Below are 21,486 nucleotides of genomic sequence, written 5' to 3'. Positions count from 1 at the left end.
AAACTAAAAGAAGCCCATCGCATGTAATACATATGTATGTGTCTGTGTGTCTGCATTTGTCTCCCCATCACCATTTGGCAACCAGTGCTGATGTGTTAACATACCTGTAACTTAGTGGTTCAGCGAAAGAGACCGATAGGATATATACTAGGCTTAAGAAATATTGTTCCAATATGGCCAAGCCAGATGACTGAAGCAAATATAAGAATTAAAGAATATATTCACACACACACTCACATATATATACATACATCGGTGGCACGTAAAAGCACCATCCGTCCGTGTCCGTTGCCAGCCTCGGCTGGCCCCCGTGCCGGTGACACGTAAAAGCACCGTCCGCTCGTAACTGTTTGCCAGCTCTGTCTGGCAACCGTGTCGGTGGCACGTAAAAGCACCATCCGTTCGCGTCCGTTGCCAGCATCGCCTGGCCCCGTGCCGGTGACACGTAAAAGCACCATCCGTTCGTGGCCGTTCGCCAGCTCTGTCTGGCACCTGTGCAGGTGGCACGTAAAAAACACCCACTACACTCGCGGAGTGGTTGGCGTTAGGAAGGGCATCCAGCCGTAGAAACACTGCCAGATCTGACTGGGCCTGACAAAGCCTTCCAGCTTCACAGACCCCAGTTGACCCGTCCAACCCATGCCAGCATGGAAAACGGACGCTAAACGATGATGATGATGATGATGATGATGACATCACATATATATGACTATATAGCCAGTATGAAACTGACATTAAATTATGGCTTCATATTTTGGCACAAGGCCAGCAATTTTGGGAGAGGGAGTAAGTTGATTACATTGGCCCCAGTGCTCGACTGGAACCCCAAAAGGATGAAAGATAAAACTGACCCTGGCAGAGTTTGAACCCATAACAAAGATGGATGAAATGTTGCTTATGATTCTGCCAATCTGCTGCCTTACATGGACATTACACAAGAATGATAATTTAGAAATATGTTGCCACACACACAAGTGGCATATGTTTGTGTGGTGGTACAATTAATTGAAAGACGGGATGAGTTCATTTAACATGCCAAGTTCTCAGCTTAACAGCATGGCAACTCATTTTAACAGAATATCAATAATCTTCTATTTACCTTCATTCAGTCCAAATGGACAACGAAATGTACAGCTGTAGTAGAACTGATAATCTATCACATCATTGAAACCTAATCCTAAAAGAACTGCCTGATGCTGTTCCTAATCAACTGGTCTTGATTTTACAGAAACTTTGATTTTCAATATCCACTCTACAAAGAAATAAAGCTTCTCTCTGCTTCTCAATTATTCATAGATGTTTCCTATTGTTTGCTACATGATTATTAGTGAGAGAGGGAGAGTGCAGAAAGAGATAGTGACATGTAGACAGAGAAAGAACAGAGATGTATGAAGAGAGGAAGATAGTGACATATAAAGAAAGGAAGATATTCAGGGAGGAAGAATGAGACATATAAAAGGAAGAAGATAAAGGCCTTTCTTTGGATATATGATGACAATGTAAATGAAGAGGAGAGAGAGGGAGAGAATATATGTATGTATGGCTGTTTCTTGCACCAGCTTTACATTGAAGCCCCAGCCCATCCAAAGTGCCTTGGATCGCAAGACGGCCTGCTGTGCTTACCTTGGATCATAGGGCAACCTGCTTTGCTTGAGGAGACCTATTGAGTCAAGTGCATCAATATCAAAAAATCAAATGGAAATTGTAGTTGTGATACCATTGCTGGTGGCACATAAAAAGCACCATCCGAACGTGACTGATGCCAGCACCGCCTTGACAGGCTTCTGTGCCGGTGGCACGTAAAAAGCACCAACCAATCGTGGCTGCCGCCAGCCTCCCCTGGCACCTGTGTCGGTGGCACATAAAAAGCACCCACTACAGTCACAGAGTGGTTGGCATTAGGAAGGGCATCCAGCTGTAGAAACACTGCCAGATCAGACTGGAGCCTGGTGCAGCCTCCTGGCTTCCCAGACCCCAGTCAAACCGTCCAACCCATGCTAGCATGGAAAACGGACGTTAAATGATGATGATGATGATGAAGTATGATATAAGCTTATTTATTTGGATATGTAATAAGAATAAATTCTGTTGTTGAGGATAGTACAGTTAATGGTAGGTAGTGGTGAAAGTTGGCGTGCGACGAGGAATTTTAAGTTGTTTAGTTTAATATTGATTCGGAACAAATAACGAGAAGTTATTTTCTTTGTTGAATATAGAGGATCGCTAAGGAACCCAATTGATATTGGTAACCATGAAGAGTGTGGTGACATGAATTTTATTTGGAAAACTATTGTGATGTTATTGACACAAATAATAGCAATAGTAAATAGCAATGATGATCATTAGGATTAGGATAATCATAGTGGTGGCGAAAGTGTTGGTTGTGTTGCAGGAATTGAGTGCTGTTGACAGCTAAGTAACAAAGGTGTTGCAAATAACCCTCTAGTGCAACGAGGAGGATAATTAGGATGATGACAATGTCAAGAGATGAATAATTCATGTCGGTTGTAAAACATTTCAATATAGTAGTAAAACATTTCAATATAGTAGTAAAACATTTTGATATTATACAGCACTCCAAGAAATGTTGTTGGCAGTTACTTAGGGCTCTGATGAAACCCAAGTTGTCAAACTGCATTCAGATAATAATAATAATAATAATACTAATATCCGTTTCTGACATCATCATTTAATGTCCTCTTTTCCATGCTTGCATGGGTCAGACAGAATTTGCTGGGGGAAGATTTTCTATTTTCCTGTTGCCGACCTTCATCTATTTCTAAGCAAGGCAATATTTCTTATGCCCAAGGTGGCAAGCCGACAGAATTGTTAGCACACTGGGCAAAATGCTTAGCAGCATTTCCCCTGTTTTTACATTCTGAGTCCAAATTCTGCTGAGGTTGACATTTGTTCCATCCTTTTGGGGTTGATAAAATAAGTAGGAGCTGAGTAATGGGAATTGATGTAATTGACTTACTTCCTCCCCTGAAATTGCTGGCCTTGTGCCAAAATTAAAAACCAACATTTCTTATGCCCAGCCTTTTTCCCATAGAAGATTGGAAACAAATAAAATAACATGTATGATGAGGTTCATTTACAACCATCACATGATATCAAGGCACATGGACATACAAACACACATGCACACACACACAGTGGAAAATTTAAATAAAAACCTGTATAAATATTTAGTTCCAACTAGCACTATGACCCAGCAATGCTGGGTCTAGTGCTAGTGCTTGTTGTTTGCTACCGGGTCGCATTAAAAATTTCTCACTAAATCAAGAGCTAAGTTTCTTATCACATTTCAGCCCGGTCCAGTTTTGTTGTTTATGAACTAGTTGGAGCTTTTTATGTGAGTAATTAATATTCATTGGACTTCGGTTTTTACACCTGGAACAGTATAATCACTGCAGGACTGTGCACATGCCATTGGTCGGACAAAAAAGGAGGCAGAAGAAAGTGAAAAACTTGAATTTGGCTGCAAAATAACTTATGGGTATAAGTTATCGATTTTTAAATGGCTTTCTGGGGTGACTGGGGAAATGAAAAGTTCTTCCCGACCACCCTCAGACAGTTTTAAAAGCCCATAGAAAATGCGAGCCTTTTACACGAAAAACTGAATTTGTATAAAGGACACACAGATACACAGACATTTTGCTGTTTATAGATATAGAGATGTACATTAAAACATTGCAGTTATTTAGAACTCAGCATTGTATGTTCCAAGAGCATTTGGATGCCCAGCAGCAATGGATCATCAAGGGAATACTTTAGTGTATTCTGTTACAGAGATCTTATATATATATATTCTTTTATTTGTTTCAGTCATTTGACTGCAGCCATGCCGGAGCACCTCTTTTAGTCAAGCAAATCAACCCCAGGACTTAATCTTTATAAGCCTAGTACTTATTCTATCGGTCTCTTAGGCTGAACTGCTAAGTTACGGGGACATAAACACACCAGCATCGGTTGTCAAGCAATGTTGGTGGGACAAGCATACACACACACACACACACACATATACACGATGGGATTCTTTCAGTTTCCATCTACCAAATCCACTCACAAGGCTTTGGTTGGCCCGAGGCTATAGTAGAAAACACTTGCCCAAGGTGCCATGCAGTAGGACTGAACCCGGAACTATGTGGTTGGGAAGCAATATCCTCTGATCCTGATGAGGAAACTGGCCAGCCATTAGAATGCGGTCTTTGTTGAGTTAAGGTAAATATTTGATTGGGACTGAACCCAGAATATAAAAGACCATAGCTGAATATTACATGGCATGGTATCCAGTGCTCTAACAATTTTAGCTATCTCCTGCCTTTAGTTTTGACACTGAGAACATACTTTCCGTTATATTATAGTATTATAGCATGTAATCATCCGATAATATTTTTCATAGGTAGAAAGACCAGTTCTTGTTACAACCTCTGGTTTCATGTGGGTAATAACAGTCCATTGGCTCCAAGAAAGCACTGAGAATTTGATGATAGGTCTAGATAAATTCCCAAGTCTCTCTTCACTTTTCCCACTTTGCTTTGTCTCTGACAACACAACTGTATTCACAACCAAATGGAGTCTTATCTTGATAACCATTACTTTGCACAATTTTATAGCCAAATGTCTGGAAGACGTTTCAACAAATGTGCGTGTGTATGTGCGTTTATTTTCAGTTGTTGTTTTTAGCCATTTCTGGAATAACATTATGTTTAAAGAAGAGAATGAAAAAAAATCAATGGCATTAGGAGAACCAGTTATATTGGATAAGATAACAGCACAAACAGCCATGAATTCAATACTACAGACTATTCATACGGCTCACTGGAAGTAATGGATACATTCTGTTACTAGACAAAATATTTTATGATAAATGTGGATCTAATGAGAGTATGATTTCTATATAAAAATAAGGAGTGGAAGAAGTTTCAAAAAAACTAATACATCTGTAAGAAACGAGTATCTCTGGAGAAAGGGAGACATTATTATATGAGGTGTGTGTATGAAGTGTGTTATGTATGGGTGTGAATCATGAACAATGATTGATTGTAATGTTAACAAGCCTATGAGCAAATATATGTTTTTTCTCCTGCAAATTATTGTTAAAGTTGGACTACTACATTCACTTACTTAAGTGTGCTATCATATTCCAGCAAACTTCATATCTAGTTGCTTCAATTAGCTACCACATTCTGCACAGGTGGGCTTGTAGAGACGACCATATGTGAAGGAGTTGGTGACTGAAATGTCCTGAGTTGCTGTATGTTGGTGTCGTCGCGGGAACATGGCTGAGTAGCTCTGTGGTCAGAGGTTAGTTCTGAGAAGGACTAGAACCAAAGATGAGTAATGGTTTATCTTGAGTAGCTTTTAAAGAGATTAGTGGGCTCCAGAAGAGAACCTAGAAGACTGTGTCACAGGACCTTATCAGAAGGCTGCGATTGGTAGGTTTACATATTGGTGTGAAATAAAACAAGAGACAAACTGCACCAAAAATCAACCAATCACAGTAGCGGACACAACTGAGCTTAAGCAGCCGAAAGATGGTTGCTATCAAAGACGACATCATTTCTAATATATCTCTCAAACAGTGAAGATATCACTGAGCTACGCTACAGGCTTCTTGATTAGTTGATTTTGGTGCAGTTTGACCACAGAGCTACTCAGCCATGTTAACCTCTGACCACAGAGCTACTCAGTCATGTTCCCGTGATGACACCAACGTACAGCAACTCAGGACATTTCAGTCACCAACTCCTTTATATATTCAGCTTTTCAGATGGGTTACCATATTAAGCTGTTCTAGTTTTAACTAGTAGACACTGTATGACCAAATGGTTAAGAAGTTTACTTCGCAAGCACAAGATCCAGAGTTCAATTCCAGTATGTAGCACCTTGGCCATGTATCTTCCAGTATGGCCTTTGGTCAACCCAAGCCTAATGAGTGAAATTTCACTGACAGAACCTATGTGGAAACCCAGAAATTTTACTTATGATTCAAAAGGTACAGCCTTATCACACTGCCATACTGAGTTCACCCAAGAATTACATTAAGAATGCTTGTGCCTGTGGAATACTCAGCCATTTATTTATATTTAGACTATCAAATTTCAAACATTTACATTTAATAGCTTGAAATATTCACCACTTCGATAAGTTAACATTTATTTTTCAATTTTTCACAATGGTTCAAGTTTGGTTTCAGCCCAAATTATGATACTTAATGAAATTATTTTGGCAATTAACACAAAGTTGAAATGTACTTTTAAGATTGGGTCGTTTGCTTTTTGTGTGTTGGGTTTTTAATTGACAGTGATTTTGGAAATATGGTTTTTAATATTCAATTATTGATATAGAAATTTATCATTTAGCAATTTAAATTGTTCATTCAGTACTAGTTTAATGATTTTTTTTTTCATGTCAACAATTCAGTATTGAAATGTGACTGGTAATTAATATATTTACACATATATTTCATGCAGAATTGAATATTTTAATTTAGTAGATAGTATAGTTGCTTTAGTGTTGTGGAATATGATAACTTTCATATCAAATAAAAAATCCTACAGCAGGATCAGTAATATTAATATGCTAACTTTTTGTTTTTGTATGTACCTGTTGTGTGTGTCACACTTACTTGAAAGAAGTGGCAAAGCTAGAGAGAAGAGGACAGAGAGGAAGTAAGAGAGAAAGAGAGAGAGAGAGAAAAAGAGAGAAAGAGAGAAGGTGAGAGAGGGAGGGAGAGAGAGAGAGAGAGAGAGAGAGAGAGAGAGAAAGAGACAGCGAGTGGTGACAGCGTTCATTTTGTGTTTTTAAATGTTTATCACATCGCAAGAGAAATAGGTACATAGATACATATACACATTGTTAAATCAAAATTGGCAGAGAAGAGGGACATACAGGAAGAGAGAAAGTGAGAGAGACAGCAGATACATAAATCCAAAGGAAAGTTCATAGATACATTGACACAGCAAATATCGGCTGTCAGTTTCACTTTTCATTACCACACGAGGATAAAATTAACTCACAAATGGCTGAGTACTCCGCAGACATACATAACATTAATATAGTTTTCTGGGAGATTCAGCCTCACACACAATATGACAAGACTGGCCCCTTTGAATTACAGCTACAACTTGAGACATATATATATATATGAATGTATTTGTGTGTGTGTATAGTTTAGGTTAGATGAAACATGTTTGCAATAATAAGTGTCGTGTGGTAGAAATAAATGCAGTTACCAAACTTTGATTCATAAATCCATTTATTATTTCGTTCTTTTGAATTTCAATTTGTACTAAGAAATTTTCAACAACTGCACGCCAAAAGAAATGGGAAAATGAGTAATTTTATCTCTTAAAAATTCTGACTGTCTTGCAATAAACGAAAATGTTCTTAATATTATACCACGGGCACTTAAAATGCACTTAAGCACAGATTCAGCGTCCTACAATAAAGAAGAGGAGGTTCAGGACTATCCATTTGAATTCGTAAACTCACTCACTCCATTCGGTATGCCTCATCAACCCAACTTAAAAGTAGGAGCTATTGTAATGCTGCTAAGAAATCTTTCAATCAGTCGAGGATTATGTAACGGAACTTGCATGAAAGTGCAAAGACTTCATGAACATTGGGTAGAGGCAACAGGCTCCAACAGAAGTTGTGCAGTTCTAATTCTCAGAATTAAACTTAGCCCAAGTGATGTAAATATTCCATTCACACTAAACAGACTTCAGTTTCCACTTTGACTTGCATATTCAATGACGGCTGTGTGCTAAGTAGCTTGCTTACCAACCACATGGTTCCAGGTTCAGTCTCACTGCGTGGCACCTTGGGCAAGTGTCTTCTACTATAGCCTTGGGCTGACCAAATCCTTGTGAGTGGATTTGGTTGACGGAAACTAACAGAAGCCCATCGTATATATGTTTATGTATATATATATATATATATATATATTATATATATATATATATATATATGTGTGTGTGTGTGGTGTGTGTATGTGTGTGTGTCTGTGTTTGTCCCCACCAACATCACTTGACAACCGATGCTGGTGTGTTTACGTCCCCATAACTTTGCGGGTCGGCAAAAAGAGAGTGATAGAATAAGTACCAGGCTTACAAAGAATAAGTCCTGGGGTTGATTTCCTTGACTAAAGGCAGTGTTCCAGCATGGCCACAGTCAAATGACTGAAACAAGTAAAAGAGAGTATATATATATATACATATATATCAGAATTGCCATGTTGAATCGCTAGCTTCTGCACGCATTTTTTTTCTCTCCTTGTTTCTGTTCTGTGTATCTTTCTGTTGAAGAGCGTAGGCTCGAAACGTAAAAGACTTGTTTTATTTATATTCCTGAGCGCCATACTAATACAATTGTTTGTTTGTACTCCACCTGCCTTCGTCTTTTGTTTATTTTCATAAAGCTTCCCGTTATATATATATATGACAGGCATCCCCATAGTTATCATGTACCTAATCCATTCATTCACAGGGTATTTTTTGGTCAGGAACTATAAAAGATAAATGCCCAAAATAGCATTTAGCACATTGAACCTAAAACTATGTGGTTGGGAAACAAGCTTCTACATAAATATAATAAATAGATGTTCATCTGCTAACAGAATAATTTACTCGTAATGGATATCCTCAAATATGAAAAGCAAATCTCAAATGTTTTCTTGCTCTATTTTCTTTGAATGAATTTTCTTAAAAACTAGAAAAATAAACAGTGTTTTCTAAACCTATAATGAACAAATGATGAGAAAATATTAGAACATATTGAATTTCTAGAAAACAAAAACCTTAGTTCTTAGGTCTCTTTTTTTTTCTGTTTCATTTTATACTAAATGAAAATCCTTCTGGATTATAGAATTTAATTAAAATTTTACTCCAGGCTTGCTGTTTGAATTTTCTCTTACATAATATTTTGTGATTAATTTAAACTTATCTCCCTTCATTATTTGAATTTTCCTTTGTTGTCTAGCAGTCTTATCAAAATTCTCATCACTATATGTCTTTTGGCAATATTTTTGCATTTACCCTATCACGCTTTGTTATAATTATGCCTCTTAACAATTTTTGTTGTTTCATATCTACAAGTCTTCTCTTATCCTATCAACATTTAGTTCAGAATAATTCATTACAATAATAATAATAATAATAATGGTTCTCGTGGCTTCTGATCTTGACTGATTGGAAGTGTTATCATGTACATTGTTTTGTCTTAGTATAAAAGATGGGCTACAGCAAATATTCAATACCACAGATTTTTTTGTCAGTTGTTTGACCTTAACCATTTAAGCATGTCCCTTGGTGGCTGATGACATGTGCATCTCTGTTCATGAGCAGAAGTAGTGGGGGAGCATCATAGCCATGTGCTGAAAGGAAATCTTTGAGGTTTGGATAATTCACCTCAGGAAACATGGGTGTTTCATTCAACATCCTTAAACAACCCTTATTCAGGGACCTTTTGAGTGGGATGGGTTATTCAACCAGAATAAAATTCAAACTGGGCCCCACCTGCAAGGTCATGTGCTGTTTATCTTGATATGAGATCACTATGTCGCGCACATACAGTTGTGATGCATGTACCTAGAGTACCCTTATCAGACGGGTAGTCATGATGGGTATACTGTGCTTTGTATATTTTACCCCAGTGTCACTTTGATGACATGCACTGCTCTCTCACTCAATAATAATGATAATAATAATGATAATATACCAATTTTCTCTTTACATCAGCATTTGGTTCTTGACAACAACAGCAACAATAATAATAATAGTGGTCTCTCATTTAGGCACAAGGCCAACAAGTTTGAGAGAAGGAATTTGGTTGATTATATTGATTCCAGTAGTTGACAACATTTTAGTGGATCTAAGAGGATGAAAGTCAAAGCTGACTTTGGCAGGATTTGAACACAGAACATGAACCATAACAAATACTGCAAGACATTTCATTTAATACTCTAATGATTCTGTTAATTCACAGCCATAATGATGATGATGATGATAGTGGCATTGAAATTGAAAATGCAAAGAGCCAGAACAATTACTGCAAAATATTCCAGCGCTTTGTGTTCTGAGTTCAAATAATCCCTCCTAGATCAATTTTGCTTTTATTCTTTTAGGATTGAATTAATAACGTACCATGGTGCAAAAACAGAAATTTGGGGATGGGGGTAAAGTTGATTCAATTGATGTAAATACTTGACCATATCAAACCTAAAAGGATAGAAAGTAAACTTGACTGCGGAAAATAAAAGAATGTAACTAAAATACGGCAAAGCATCATCTCCATAGCCCTACTGATTCTACCACGCACCAACTTGATTTCCATACAGCCAAACACCTTAATAATTGCAATAATTATTTCGTTATTTCACAATGAAAATAACATGAATACAATTCATTAGTATAATATATGTTTAGAGGGCCACTGTCAGCTAAAAATTTACCATAGAGCTATATATATATATGGACAGGTCTGAGCAAGATCGTTTTGGGGACTGGCAGTTTCCTATACATGCAAGTCTTCCAGCTTCATGGCATTGAGGTTTATCCAAGAGAAAGGCAGCTGATATGTGCTGATACAGTTTGGCACCAGTGTTGATGCAGGTTTTGTTGTAAAGGTGGTGCCCCAGTCTGACCACAGTTCAATGAATGATACAAGTATAAAGATCTCTAAGCAGGAAATATAAAACTTATTTAGTTCTATTTCAATAGGACAACCTCTCCAACCATCATAGGTCTTTTAATATCTTTCTTTCAACCTTGTTTTCTTGTTATAAGATATACTCTTCTTTTCACTCTAATTTCTCTGTTTTCTGCTATATTGAAATAAAGTGTGACTTTATTTTGAATTAGTTATAGCACTATTTGATAAATATTAATATTCAAATTGCGGAATTAATTTTAGAGTTGTTGCTTGTATTTTGTTCAAGTAGAGAATTTTTTACAATCTAACTATCTAGAAACATTGCCATATGCAGTTATAGAAAAATTAAAAATAATGAATCAGAAAATTGGTGAATGACTATGTTCAATTAATTATTAAAACACTTGTTGGATATTAGTGAACAGATATGAATTTAAGGCTCATCAATCTTTTCCAATAATTGAATATTAATCTGTAAATTTTGCATCTTTTTTGCATAAATTAATGGAACTTTCAAAATTACATTTCTTGTTTTTTTTTCTTTTGTTTATTTTTCAGACATTGAGGGTTCGTTGCATTGCACTGATTTATCTGCATCAAACACTTTTGCAAATAAGTGTAATGGAAAAACCGAGGTGTCAGATGACATGCTATCAGATATGCAAAAGGATGTTAGTGATGACACTATTAGTTCTGAAAAGAAGCAAGATAATACTGAAGATGATGAAGAGGAGGACCTGAATGATTCATTCACTTCAAATGACTTTGTCTATAGCAAGTTACTTTCTGCATCTGATGACCACAGCTTAGAGATGTCAACGGATATGTTATCAGTTGAAAATCATACGCACCAGATGTCTACTTCACCTGTGGGCTCAGAGCACCAGTTGTTCAGGCGATATGTCCCAAGCCCGCTAAGCAGCCATGCAAGACGTTTAAGACAGCGTAAATTGGGAACTAGCACGGTCTTGCCCCATGCCAGCGAAGATGAGGTTTTACAAGTTGTGAAAAGTAAACGCAGCAATGAGAAGTCAGCGAAAGGTACCGAAGAGGATGAAGAATGTGCTTTATCAGATACTGATAGCACTGGGTCTGGGGGAGGAGGAGGTGGTGGAGGAGGCGGAGGAGGAGGAGAAAGCGAAAAGAAACCATTGCTATCTGTGAGAGACTCTATAATTATTGCCCAGTCACGACATGATAACCATAAAGATAGTGATTCTGACAGTTGGGACACATCACTGAGCAGTCAGCAAGGCCCAAAACCACAGTCATTTATATTCCGTAAGAATCAAGTTTCTTTTTTGCTATTCATTATTTTCAATTATCACCCTTTATTATACACTTTATGTTTCCTTCTCTTTCATTTTTGTTTTTTTTTTTTGTATTTTTCATTCCATTCACTTTGAAGTGAAATTAATTATCGTATTGAATTTGAATAAAAGAACAATTCTGGCATACTAACGCACATGCATGCAAATTATTACAAGACATATTTACACTCTTTCATGGTTATTTGAAGAAGCAGTTTTTCATTTTATATAAATATAAACATTCATTTGTTCATCCATTCATTTTTATGTCCGTCTTTCCATATTTGCATGAATTAAGCAAATATTATTGACGCATTGTTTTACAGCTGGACACACTTTCTGTCACTAACCCTTACCTGTTTTTTTTTTAGTAAAGAAGTTTCCATTCTATTTGTTTTTTGAAAGCTGGGCAACAGAAGGATTTATTGACAACAAAATGTTAAACATTGACCAGAGCTCAGAGATTTTCTTGCTAATAACAGCTTGTAAACATACTCAAAAAAAAAAAAGACTGCCCCCTTCCACATTCACTATTGCACATGCATGTATACAGCCGAAATTGCAAGGATGATCCAGTTCTCGACTGAAGATTAAAGGCTTCGAATGACCCATCCGTGTTTTTTGTATCGTCTATTTGGATGTTTTGCGTTCTTGTCCCATTTTGTATTTTGTATTTCATGCATGCATGCATGCATGCATCCATCCATCCATCCATCCATCCATCATCCATCCATCCATCCATACATACATACATACATACATACATACATTACATTACATTACATTACATATAAGCAATAAATTTTGTATAGTTTTAATCTATCAAACTCACTCACGAGACATTAGTTGGCCCAAAGTTGTAGAAGATGATGTCTTGGGTGCTGCACTGTGGGACTGAACCTGAAATCATACGGTTGCAAAGTAAACTTAAGTACACAACCATGTGCTCACACACATCAACCATACAACAAAGGTACTTGTTACTTAGTACTTTCTAATTACTGTACCATATCACATTCTTCTGTGTGATTATTTGTTGAGTCTTTATAATATTTATTGACTAATAACAATATTTGGGTGCCTCACAAAAAGAGAAATTATTTATGCAACTACAACAGATTGTCTGTAGACTTCAGGTAACAAATTCTCATTTAGCTACAAATATATTCTGCTTGCTATCTCATCATTATATCATTATACCTATACCTTATAAAAGATTTTTAAACTATGAATTTCTATCAATTCACTAAATTTAATCCTTGGACAATACTAACATAAAGCTTTCAGTAAATTCCTGTATAAACTTCACATTATAGATTTTTTTTGTTTTTACTTCAGATAGCATATTTTATGAAGAGACTGTATGTAAACACACAAAAATAAAGGAAAACTTTGATGCTTAGATATGAATCAAACTGCTGTTCTATGGCAAGTATCTAAATGCATTACAATAATGCTACCAGTCAGTTAGTTACATTCTCTTTAATATCATTTATAACATTAAAAGTTTATATACACTTTGCAAGGAAACCTATAAAAAACTACTTATTGCCAATTTTTGCTTCATAAACTGTTCAAATTTTTATGAGCAATTTTAAAAGCATTTCTTGCAAAATTTATATAAATTTTTGATGAGAATTAAAAAAGAACAGCTTGCTTGTTTAGCAAATTAAACAGGTTTCTCTGCATAATGATCATAGCAGTGGACAGGTTTTTATTTTATCTTTTAGTTAGGAGAGCAAACAGTGTTCAAGCAATGTTCATGACCCTTTACAGGGCCTCTAAAGCTTGTTATGCATCCTCAAAATGAGACTTTTTAGGTATCCTTCAAACTGGAGACTTGTCCTGAATGCCTGCAACAGAGTGAACTCTTCTAAAAGGACCCAAGGTACTGAAATAACCAAATTAGGAAATGTCATGATGGGTTGGCTTGTTTGCAAAGGGGCTATGATCACAATGCAGGAATTGAAGAGAGAGAGAGAGAGGATTCTGGGATTGTGTAATGCAAATTAACAAATCCCTTGCAATATCACTTACAAAGAAAAATACTTATCCTGCACATTGGTAATTCACCACTCAAGTGAGCACTGAAATCAGATTAGTTTTGTCCTGAATAGGAAAGAGAGTGATTGAAAGCACCACATCTCTATGGGCTGAAAATTAATAGATTCAGCTTAAAAAATTTGAAAGAAGGAAAAAAGATTATGTGTAGAAACAAGAGAGTCTGAGAAGGTTGGAATATTCTTTTGTAAGATTTAACTTTCACTTGGTGCTATTTGAGAATAATTTACACAGAAAAGAGGATATAGAATGCTGTAACATGTAGGGCCTCTGGATGTTCGTTAAAGACGACATGCTACCAGCCACTGACCTGCTCTGTGGTTGGTAGAGGGCCACTGCTTAGTAATTAGCTGCATGGTGGAGAAAAGTGTAGTAAATAAAAGATAAGCTTGAAAGAAGCGCAATAAAAGGGACAAGTAGGCAAAATAAAAGGGACAAGTAGACAAAATAAAAGACAAGCATATTTCATCAAAACAGCCCAAGGTGGCTATAGTTGACTGGAGACTGTAGGTAGACCCTTTTACAGTCCTCACTGGACTACTCATTTGAAGCATACAGGTTAAGGGGTAAAATGCATACAACTTTGAGATACCGGCTGATGATACTGAAGGGTTTCTGATAGTGCAAGAGATTTTAAAGAACTACTGGTGAGTAGTTCTTGCAGTTTTTTTCATGGGGTAAAACATTAATTTTATTTCATTTTTATTTTATTTAATATGTTTCTTAATGTTCTGTAATATGGAGATGGTAAATATTCAAATATTATAAACGGTATATGTGCAGGAGTGGCTGTGTGGTAAGTAGCTTGCTTACCAATCACATGGTTCTGGGTTCAGTCCCACTGCATGGCACCTTGGGCAAATGTCTTCTACTATAGCTTTGGGCCGACCAAAGCCTTGTGAATGGATTTGGTAGACGGAAACTGAAAGACGCCCGTCGTATATATGTATATATATATATATATGTGTGTGTTTGTATGTCTGTGTCTGACCCCCCAACATCACTTGACAACCGATGCTGGTGTGTTTGCATCCCTGTAACTTAGCAGTTCGACAAAAGAGACCGATAGAATAAGTACGAGGCTTACAAAGAATAAGTCCTGGGGTCAATTTACTCGACTAAAGACGGTGCTCCAGCATGGCAGCAGCTAAATGACTGAAACAAGTAAAAGATGTAAAAAAAAAGATATAAAAAAGTAAGACAGACAAAAACCTAAAGGTCATAATCAAAGGTCTAAAGGTCAATCACGAGGCAATCAAAAAAGCACGAAAGCCAACACGATAAAGTCAAAAGTTGTAATAGCAGAAAACTTAAAAGTCCAGTGCTATGAAAGAAGTAGCACAATTAAATGTATAGCAAAGGTGTTAGTACATACTCAATACTACATATACAGTGCCAACAATGGATTGCTATGTTAGAGGTGTACTAGGGTCACTGCAATAAATAAGGAACTTAAATTGCAAAAATTAGTAAAGTCCATAGATTTATTTATTTATGTTGGTAGCAATGAGAAGGTGTCACACAACCTGCTAGAAATAATGGCAAATTTTCTTCAAATAACACCTGCAGTTGTATTTTTTTTTTTTTTGAAAAATGGAGTTATATATTGAAATTATATAATTTTTTGATAAGAATTATATAAGTCCTAGATGTACAATAAAAAATTGTAAAGTGAGATGGTCATGTCTGAAATAAATGCGTTTGATCATTGATCTATTCAATCAGGAATGATCTGAGGCTAAATAGCAATAAAAGTCTCCTCCTGTGATACTAAATGGTTGTAAGATGTAGATGCTAAATATGAAAAAAGGATGAGTTAAATGACATGCTAGATGTGTTACAGTAAATTACACAAAAAGGTGGACTGTAATTGAGCTGATAAAGTAACCAGATCTTTGTCATTCTTGGTGAATGTTGATTCTACAGTTGCACATGTATTTGCAGTGCAGAGCAAGATACTTTTTGAGAAAGATTAGCCGTTACCTGTGCATGTAAGTCTTTTTTTTTTTTTTGTATGCCATTGATGTTAATCCTTGGAAAAATTCCCCAACTTGAGCTGATATAGTTTGACACCAGTGTCAATTAAAACACAAAGCACTAGAACAGATACTGCAGGGCATCTCAGTTAGCCAAACAGTTTTTCCCCATTCACTGCCTTGAATTGGTGCTCTTTTATCAGCACTAACAGGATGAATGGTAAAGTTGATTTTAGTGAGATTTGAACTTTGCATTCAATGAGTCAGAACAATGTGTGGCCCAATTCTAACAACTCTACCAGTTTGATGCTTCACTCATTTGTTACCATCACCATTGCTTTACTAATGTCTACATTTTCCTCATTAGTTGAGATGGAATTTTCAAGGCTGGATGCCTTTCCTGTTGCCAAACCTCATTTGTTTCCAAGTAAGGTATTTCCTCATAACTGGACCCAGGAAGACATGGGATGAGGTGGTCAAGCATGACCTTTGAACATTGGGCCTCATAGAGGCAATGAGGAAAGACCGAGACCTCTGGAGATATGCTGTGACTGCGAAAACCTGACAAATAAAGTAAGTTCATAGCTGTGTCCTACAATAGTATCACATAATCAGGCCCAGCCCATTCAAAAGTACCTTGGATCGTAGGGCAACCTGCTGTGCTTGAGGAGACCTATTGAGTCATGTACATCAACATCAAAATGAAAATCAAATGGAAATTGTAGTTGTGATACCCGTGCTGTTGGCACATAAAAAGCACCATCTGAACTTGGCCAATGCCAGCGCTGCCTTGACTGGCTTCTGTGCTGGTGGCACGTAAAAAGCACCAACCGATCATGGCTGTTGCCAGCCTCCTCTGATCCCTGTGCTGGTGGCATGTATAAAGCACCCACTACACTCACGGAGTGGTTGGCATTAGGAAAGGCATCTAGCTGTAGAAACACTGCCAGGTCAGACTGGAGCCTGGTGCAGCCTCCTGGCTTCCCAGACTCTGGTCAAACAGTCCAACCTATGCTAGCATGGAAAATGGACGTTAAACGATGATGATGATGATGTTTCACAGAAGATTGGAAACAAATGACACTGCTTGCACAATGGTGGCACCCATTTACAACTACTACATAATGTTAAGACAAGGAGACCATAGCACATACACGAAGACATATTTAATACTTGTGGAAAGAACCTGAATAAAGGAGCATCATAGAATATTGCAGGTTGCATATGCAACTGCACGTTCTCTGTGCAGCAGAAACACGTTGGTCGTTTTGGCCAGTTAATCAGTACAATTAACCCTTTTTCACTCGTTTCAGTCATTTGACTGCGGCCATGCTGGAGCACCGCCTTTAGTCGAATCAAATCGACCCCAGAATTTATTCTTTGTAAGCCTAGTACTTATTCTATTGGTCTCTTATGCCGAACTGCTAAGTTACGGAGACATAAACACACCAGCATCGGTTGTCAAGTAATGTTGAGGGGACAAACAGATACACAACATATACACACACACACACATATATATATATATACATATATGCAACAGGATTCTTTCAGTTTCTGCCTACCAAATCCATTCACAAGGCTTTGGTTGGCCCGAGGCTATAGTAGAAGACACTTGCCCAAGATGCCACACAGTTGGACTGAACCCAGAACCATGTGGTTGGTAAGCAAGCTACTTATCACACAGCTACTCCTGTGCCTATAACTGTTAAAATTAAAAGAAAAAAATGAAGACGTACCAGTCTCCATATTCTTTGTAATTGTTTTTAATTTAAATTCCTAAAATATTCATGATCCTAGATTTACCCATCAAAATAATTACAATGGGTTTGCTCACCCTAAGCGATCCTTGGTGCCTCTTACTTCTTGATGCAGTCAGCCTACACACACATACCCACACAGACAGACACACACATACACACAATGGACTTCTTACAGTTTCCTTATTTCTTTACTGCCCAGAAGGGGCTACACATAGAGGGGACAAACAAGAACAGACAAATGGATTAAGCCGATTATATTGACCCCAGCGCATCACTGGTACTTAATTTATCGACCCCAAATGGATGAAAGGCAAAGTTGACCTCAGCGGAATTTGAACTCAGAATGTAAAGACAGACGAAATACCGCTAAGCATTTTGCCTGGCATGCTAACGTTTCTGCCAGCTCGCCGCCATACAGTTCTTACGGTTTCCATCTACTAAATCACTCACAGAACACTTTGGTTGGCTTGGAGCTATAGCAGAAGACACTTGCCCAGGATTCCACACAGAAGGGCTGAAGCTGAAACCATGTGGATTTCTGACTACTTAACTGAGCTTGCACTGCTAGTTAGTACATGCAAAATATGGTGGTTGCACTGATATAAGAATATAGCATGACTGGTTGACTCCAACTAACAGTGGAAGGTTATCATGGTATGGGAAGCTATGGGTGAGTCAGATCTTGGAATATAACATGGATGGTTGATATTAGCTGATAATGGAAGATAATCTTAGCATGGAAGAAGTGAGACAAACTCATAGAATGTAATGTAAATAGTTGACATCAGCTGGTAGTAAAACGCTCATGGCATGGGAAAAGTATGGATGTCAGAAATTAGAATGCAGTATTGATAAATATGATATAATTCCATACTGAAATTCTATACAATCCATTCCAGAATAGAACAGAAATGGCTGTTGGATCTCTCTTTTATTTCTGCCTATTTGCATCCATTCTCATTTAATCCATGCAAGCATGAACAAAATTGCAAATCATTAGAAAATTGATTCAAATGCAACCACACATGTACATGTCTATAAATTTATACATTTCAAGAGAAGGTTTATAATATAATATATATATATATATATATGTGCTTATATATATGCTTATATATAAGTATGTTTATGTATATACATATTAATCCCTCTGTATTTTCTTTTTGTAAAAGCGTGTACATATTTTGTTGTAGGGATGTGTGCAATTGTGTGCATGTCATGTTTGGAGAGAGAGACAGAAAGAGATGGGAATGCGCATATATATATATATATATATATATATATATATATATAGATTATAAATATAAAATCCTCTGTCTTATCGGTTTTTCAACTTACATTCTATTTTGCACAATGAATTGACATATTTTTCAGGCATTTATTTCTACATCACCACATCTGTAAATTCTATTTTCCTCTGTAATTTCTGATTTTACATTCTATAAAATATAATTACTTAATTTCGACTTATATGCTCGTTAATATCTATTATGTCTCACTTTTTACCAGCAAGCATCATTCATTTGTATTACATACACACTCTAAGCAGTTACATTTTTCATAAATACTTAAAGATTTCAATATCCTGTTGCTTCACTTCATGTTGCACATCTAATTCACTCTACTTGTTCTATGTCACTGCTTTGCTTCATCTTCACTTACATGTTGCATCATAGATTGACATAGATAATGGGAAGAGAATAACTGTGGGTCATAGACAAATCCTTCCTCGCTCTCTCTATCTCTTCCCTAACTTAAAGTGAATTGATAATCTCTATTATAGATAAAGCTGAAGTTGTCTGTGTGTCGCAGGTTTGGCAGCCTTCAACTAACACTATCTCCTCCGAGACCCTGTGGCACAAGTTGGCCAAAATTGAGAGTATGATAGAAGAAAGCTTGCTCTTCCTTCCATAGAAGATAAAATTCAAATCGGACCATGTTAACACCAAAAATTATTTACATCAAAAAAGTGCTTTTTTTTCTATGAAAATTCTTATTTTTTACAATTTTTTGACTGCTGTGTCGCCATTTTTCGGTGTATTTCACCCAGGAAAATGTTCGCTTAAAGAGAATAACAAGCTACATAATGCAAAAGTTTTACTTTTCAAAAATTCCAATTCTAAAGGGTTGAAACAAACCTGAGCAACGCCAGGCAATACTGCTAGTGTAAATAAAAACTATCTGCTGATTGAATTTTTCTCAAAAACATCAACCTCCCTGTCAAATAAACTCTGTTATCTATCTATTTATGTTTCACTTGCTTCAGTCATTGGATTGTGACAATGCTGGGGCACCACTGTGAAGAGTTTGATCAAACAAATCAATCCAGTAGACCAAATGTAAACTGAGATATGTGGGTCCCAGACAAACAAAGAGAATTTTGTGTTTATTATTATTATAGATAACTGTGCATGTATTAACAGAAAGTGTTTCATTCATGAATTAAGCATATTTCACACTGTGGTTTTGGATAATTAGTGGGACATAACTCCTTTAATAAACAAAGGCACAGACGTGGTTGTATGAAATTTGCTTCACAAACAGGTTTTGGGTTTGCTGTCCCACGCATTGCACTTTGGGTAATGAATGGGGGCATCATACAGGTATACCACTTTTTTTCTGGCAACTGAAGGTCTAACACCTCATTTAATGTGGATAAATAATGAGGGAGAATTTGAAATTCTTGTAGCCACCTGTTCACAAGTGGTATTGTGTACACTATGTGTTTAGATGCACTTTTTACACAGCACATGTTAATGCTAATACTTAAATTTGAGAGATCCTCTGCTTATTAAACTTACCCTCAGCTATGGTTACTATTATTTAGAGAACTGTGAGCATTAATGGTTGTGTTAAATGGAAATGTCAATCCACATTGATCCAACATAAATTAGAACTATTGAAAAAGAAGGGACCATGATGGTTTGATATGTAAGCTCTGTGATATAATCAATAATTTGTGTATAATTAACAAGTTAGAAGGATGTTAATAAATTATCATGTGATCATCAATGGTTTGGCAAAATAATCTGTTTAGACTTTGGAACCAAGGATATCAGAATTCTGGTAGTGCACCAGAATATACTTGCTTAAAATCACATGCATATACTCTTTTACTTGTTTCAGTCAATTGACTGTGGCCATGCTGGAGCACTGCTCTAAGTCAAGAAAATCAACTCCAGGACTTTTTCTTTGTAAGCCTAGTACTTATTCTATCGGTCTCTTTTGCCGAACCGCTAAGTTACATGGACGTAAACAGACCAGCATTGGTTGTCAAGCGATGTTGAGGAGGACAAACACAGACACACAAACACACACATATATATATACACTAGCAGTATCGCCCGGCGTTGCTCGGGTTTGTAAGGGAAATAACTATAAAGCATTTTTAGAGAGTTATAACCAAAAAATGGAAAACAAATGATGGTAAAATTTTTTAGTTAAAAAGGTCGAGTTGCGTCATCTAGACAGTCTGTGGTTTGTGTTTCTGATTGTTGACCTCATGTCGAATTTATCGATTTTTTTCAGAACTGGGGGGAACTTTTCAAAATTTTCGCTGCGTTAGTTTTGAATTATGACATTGGGCTATGTGTGTGTCAAGTTTTATCAGAATCGGTTGAAAGCCGTGGTCAGGGTGAGGGTACAACCTAACAGACACACAGAAACACACACAGACAAACTGCCGTTTATATATAGAGAGATATATATATATTATGG

At 36.7% G+C, this 21,486-nt stretch overlaps 1 protein-coding gene across 3 annotated transcripts in view; it reads left to right on the top strand.

Annotated features, from left to right (window-relative positions):
- Positions 1-21,486, top strand: part of LOC115209653 — a 909,254-nt gene that overhangs the window by 833,794 nt on the left and 53,974 nt on the right. For all 3 annotated transcript variants that reach the window (XM_036500965.1, XM_029778119.2, XM_029778118.2), the window contains exon 17: positions 11,218-11,940. In XM_036500965.1, the coding sequence (XP_036356858.1) occupies positions 11,218-11,940 (723 nt within the window). The remainder of the gene's footprint in view (positions 1-11,217; positions 11,941-21,486) is intronic.

This window comes from Octopus sinensis, linkage group LG3, assembly GCF_006345805.1.
Source record: "Octopus sinensis linkage group LG3, ASM634580v1, whole genome shotgun sequence".
In the NCBI taxonomy this organism is placed as follows: domain Eukaryota; kingdom Metazoa; phylum Mollusca; class Cephalopoda; order Octopoda; family Octopodidae; genus Octopus; species Octopus sinensis.
This window is presented reverse-complemented; position numbering and strand designations above follow the sequence as displayed.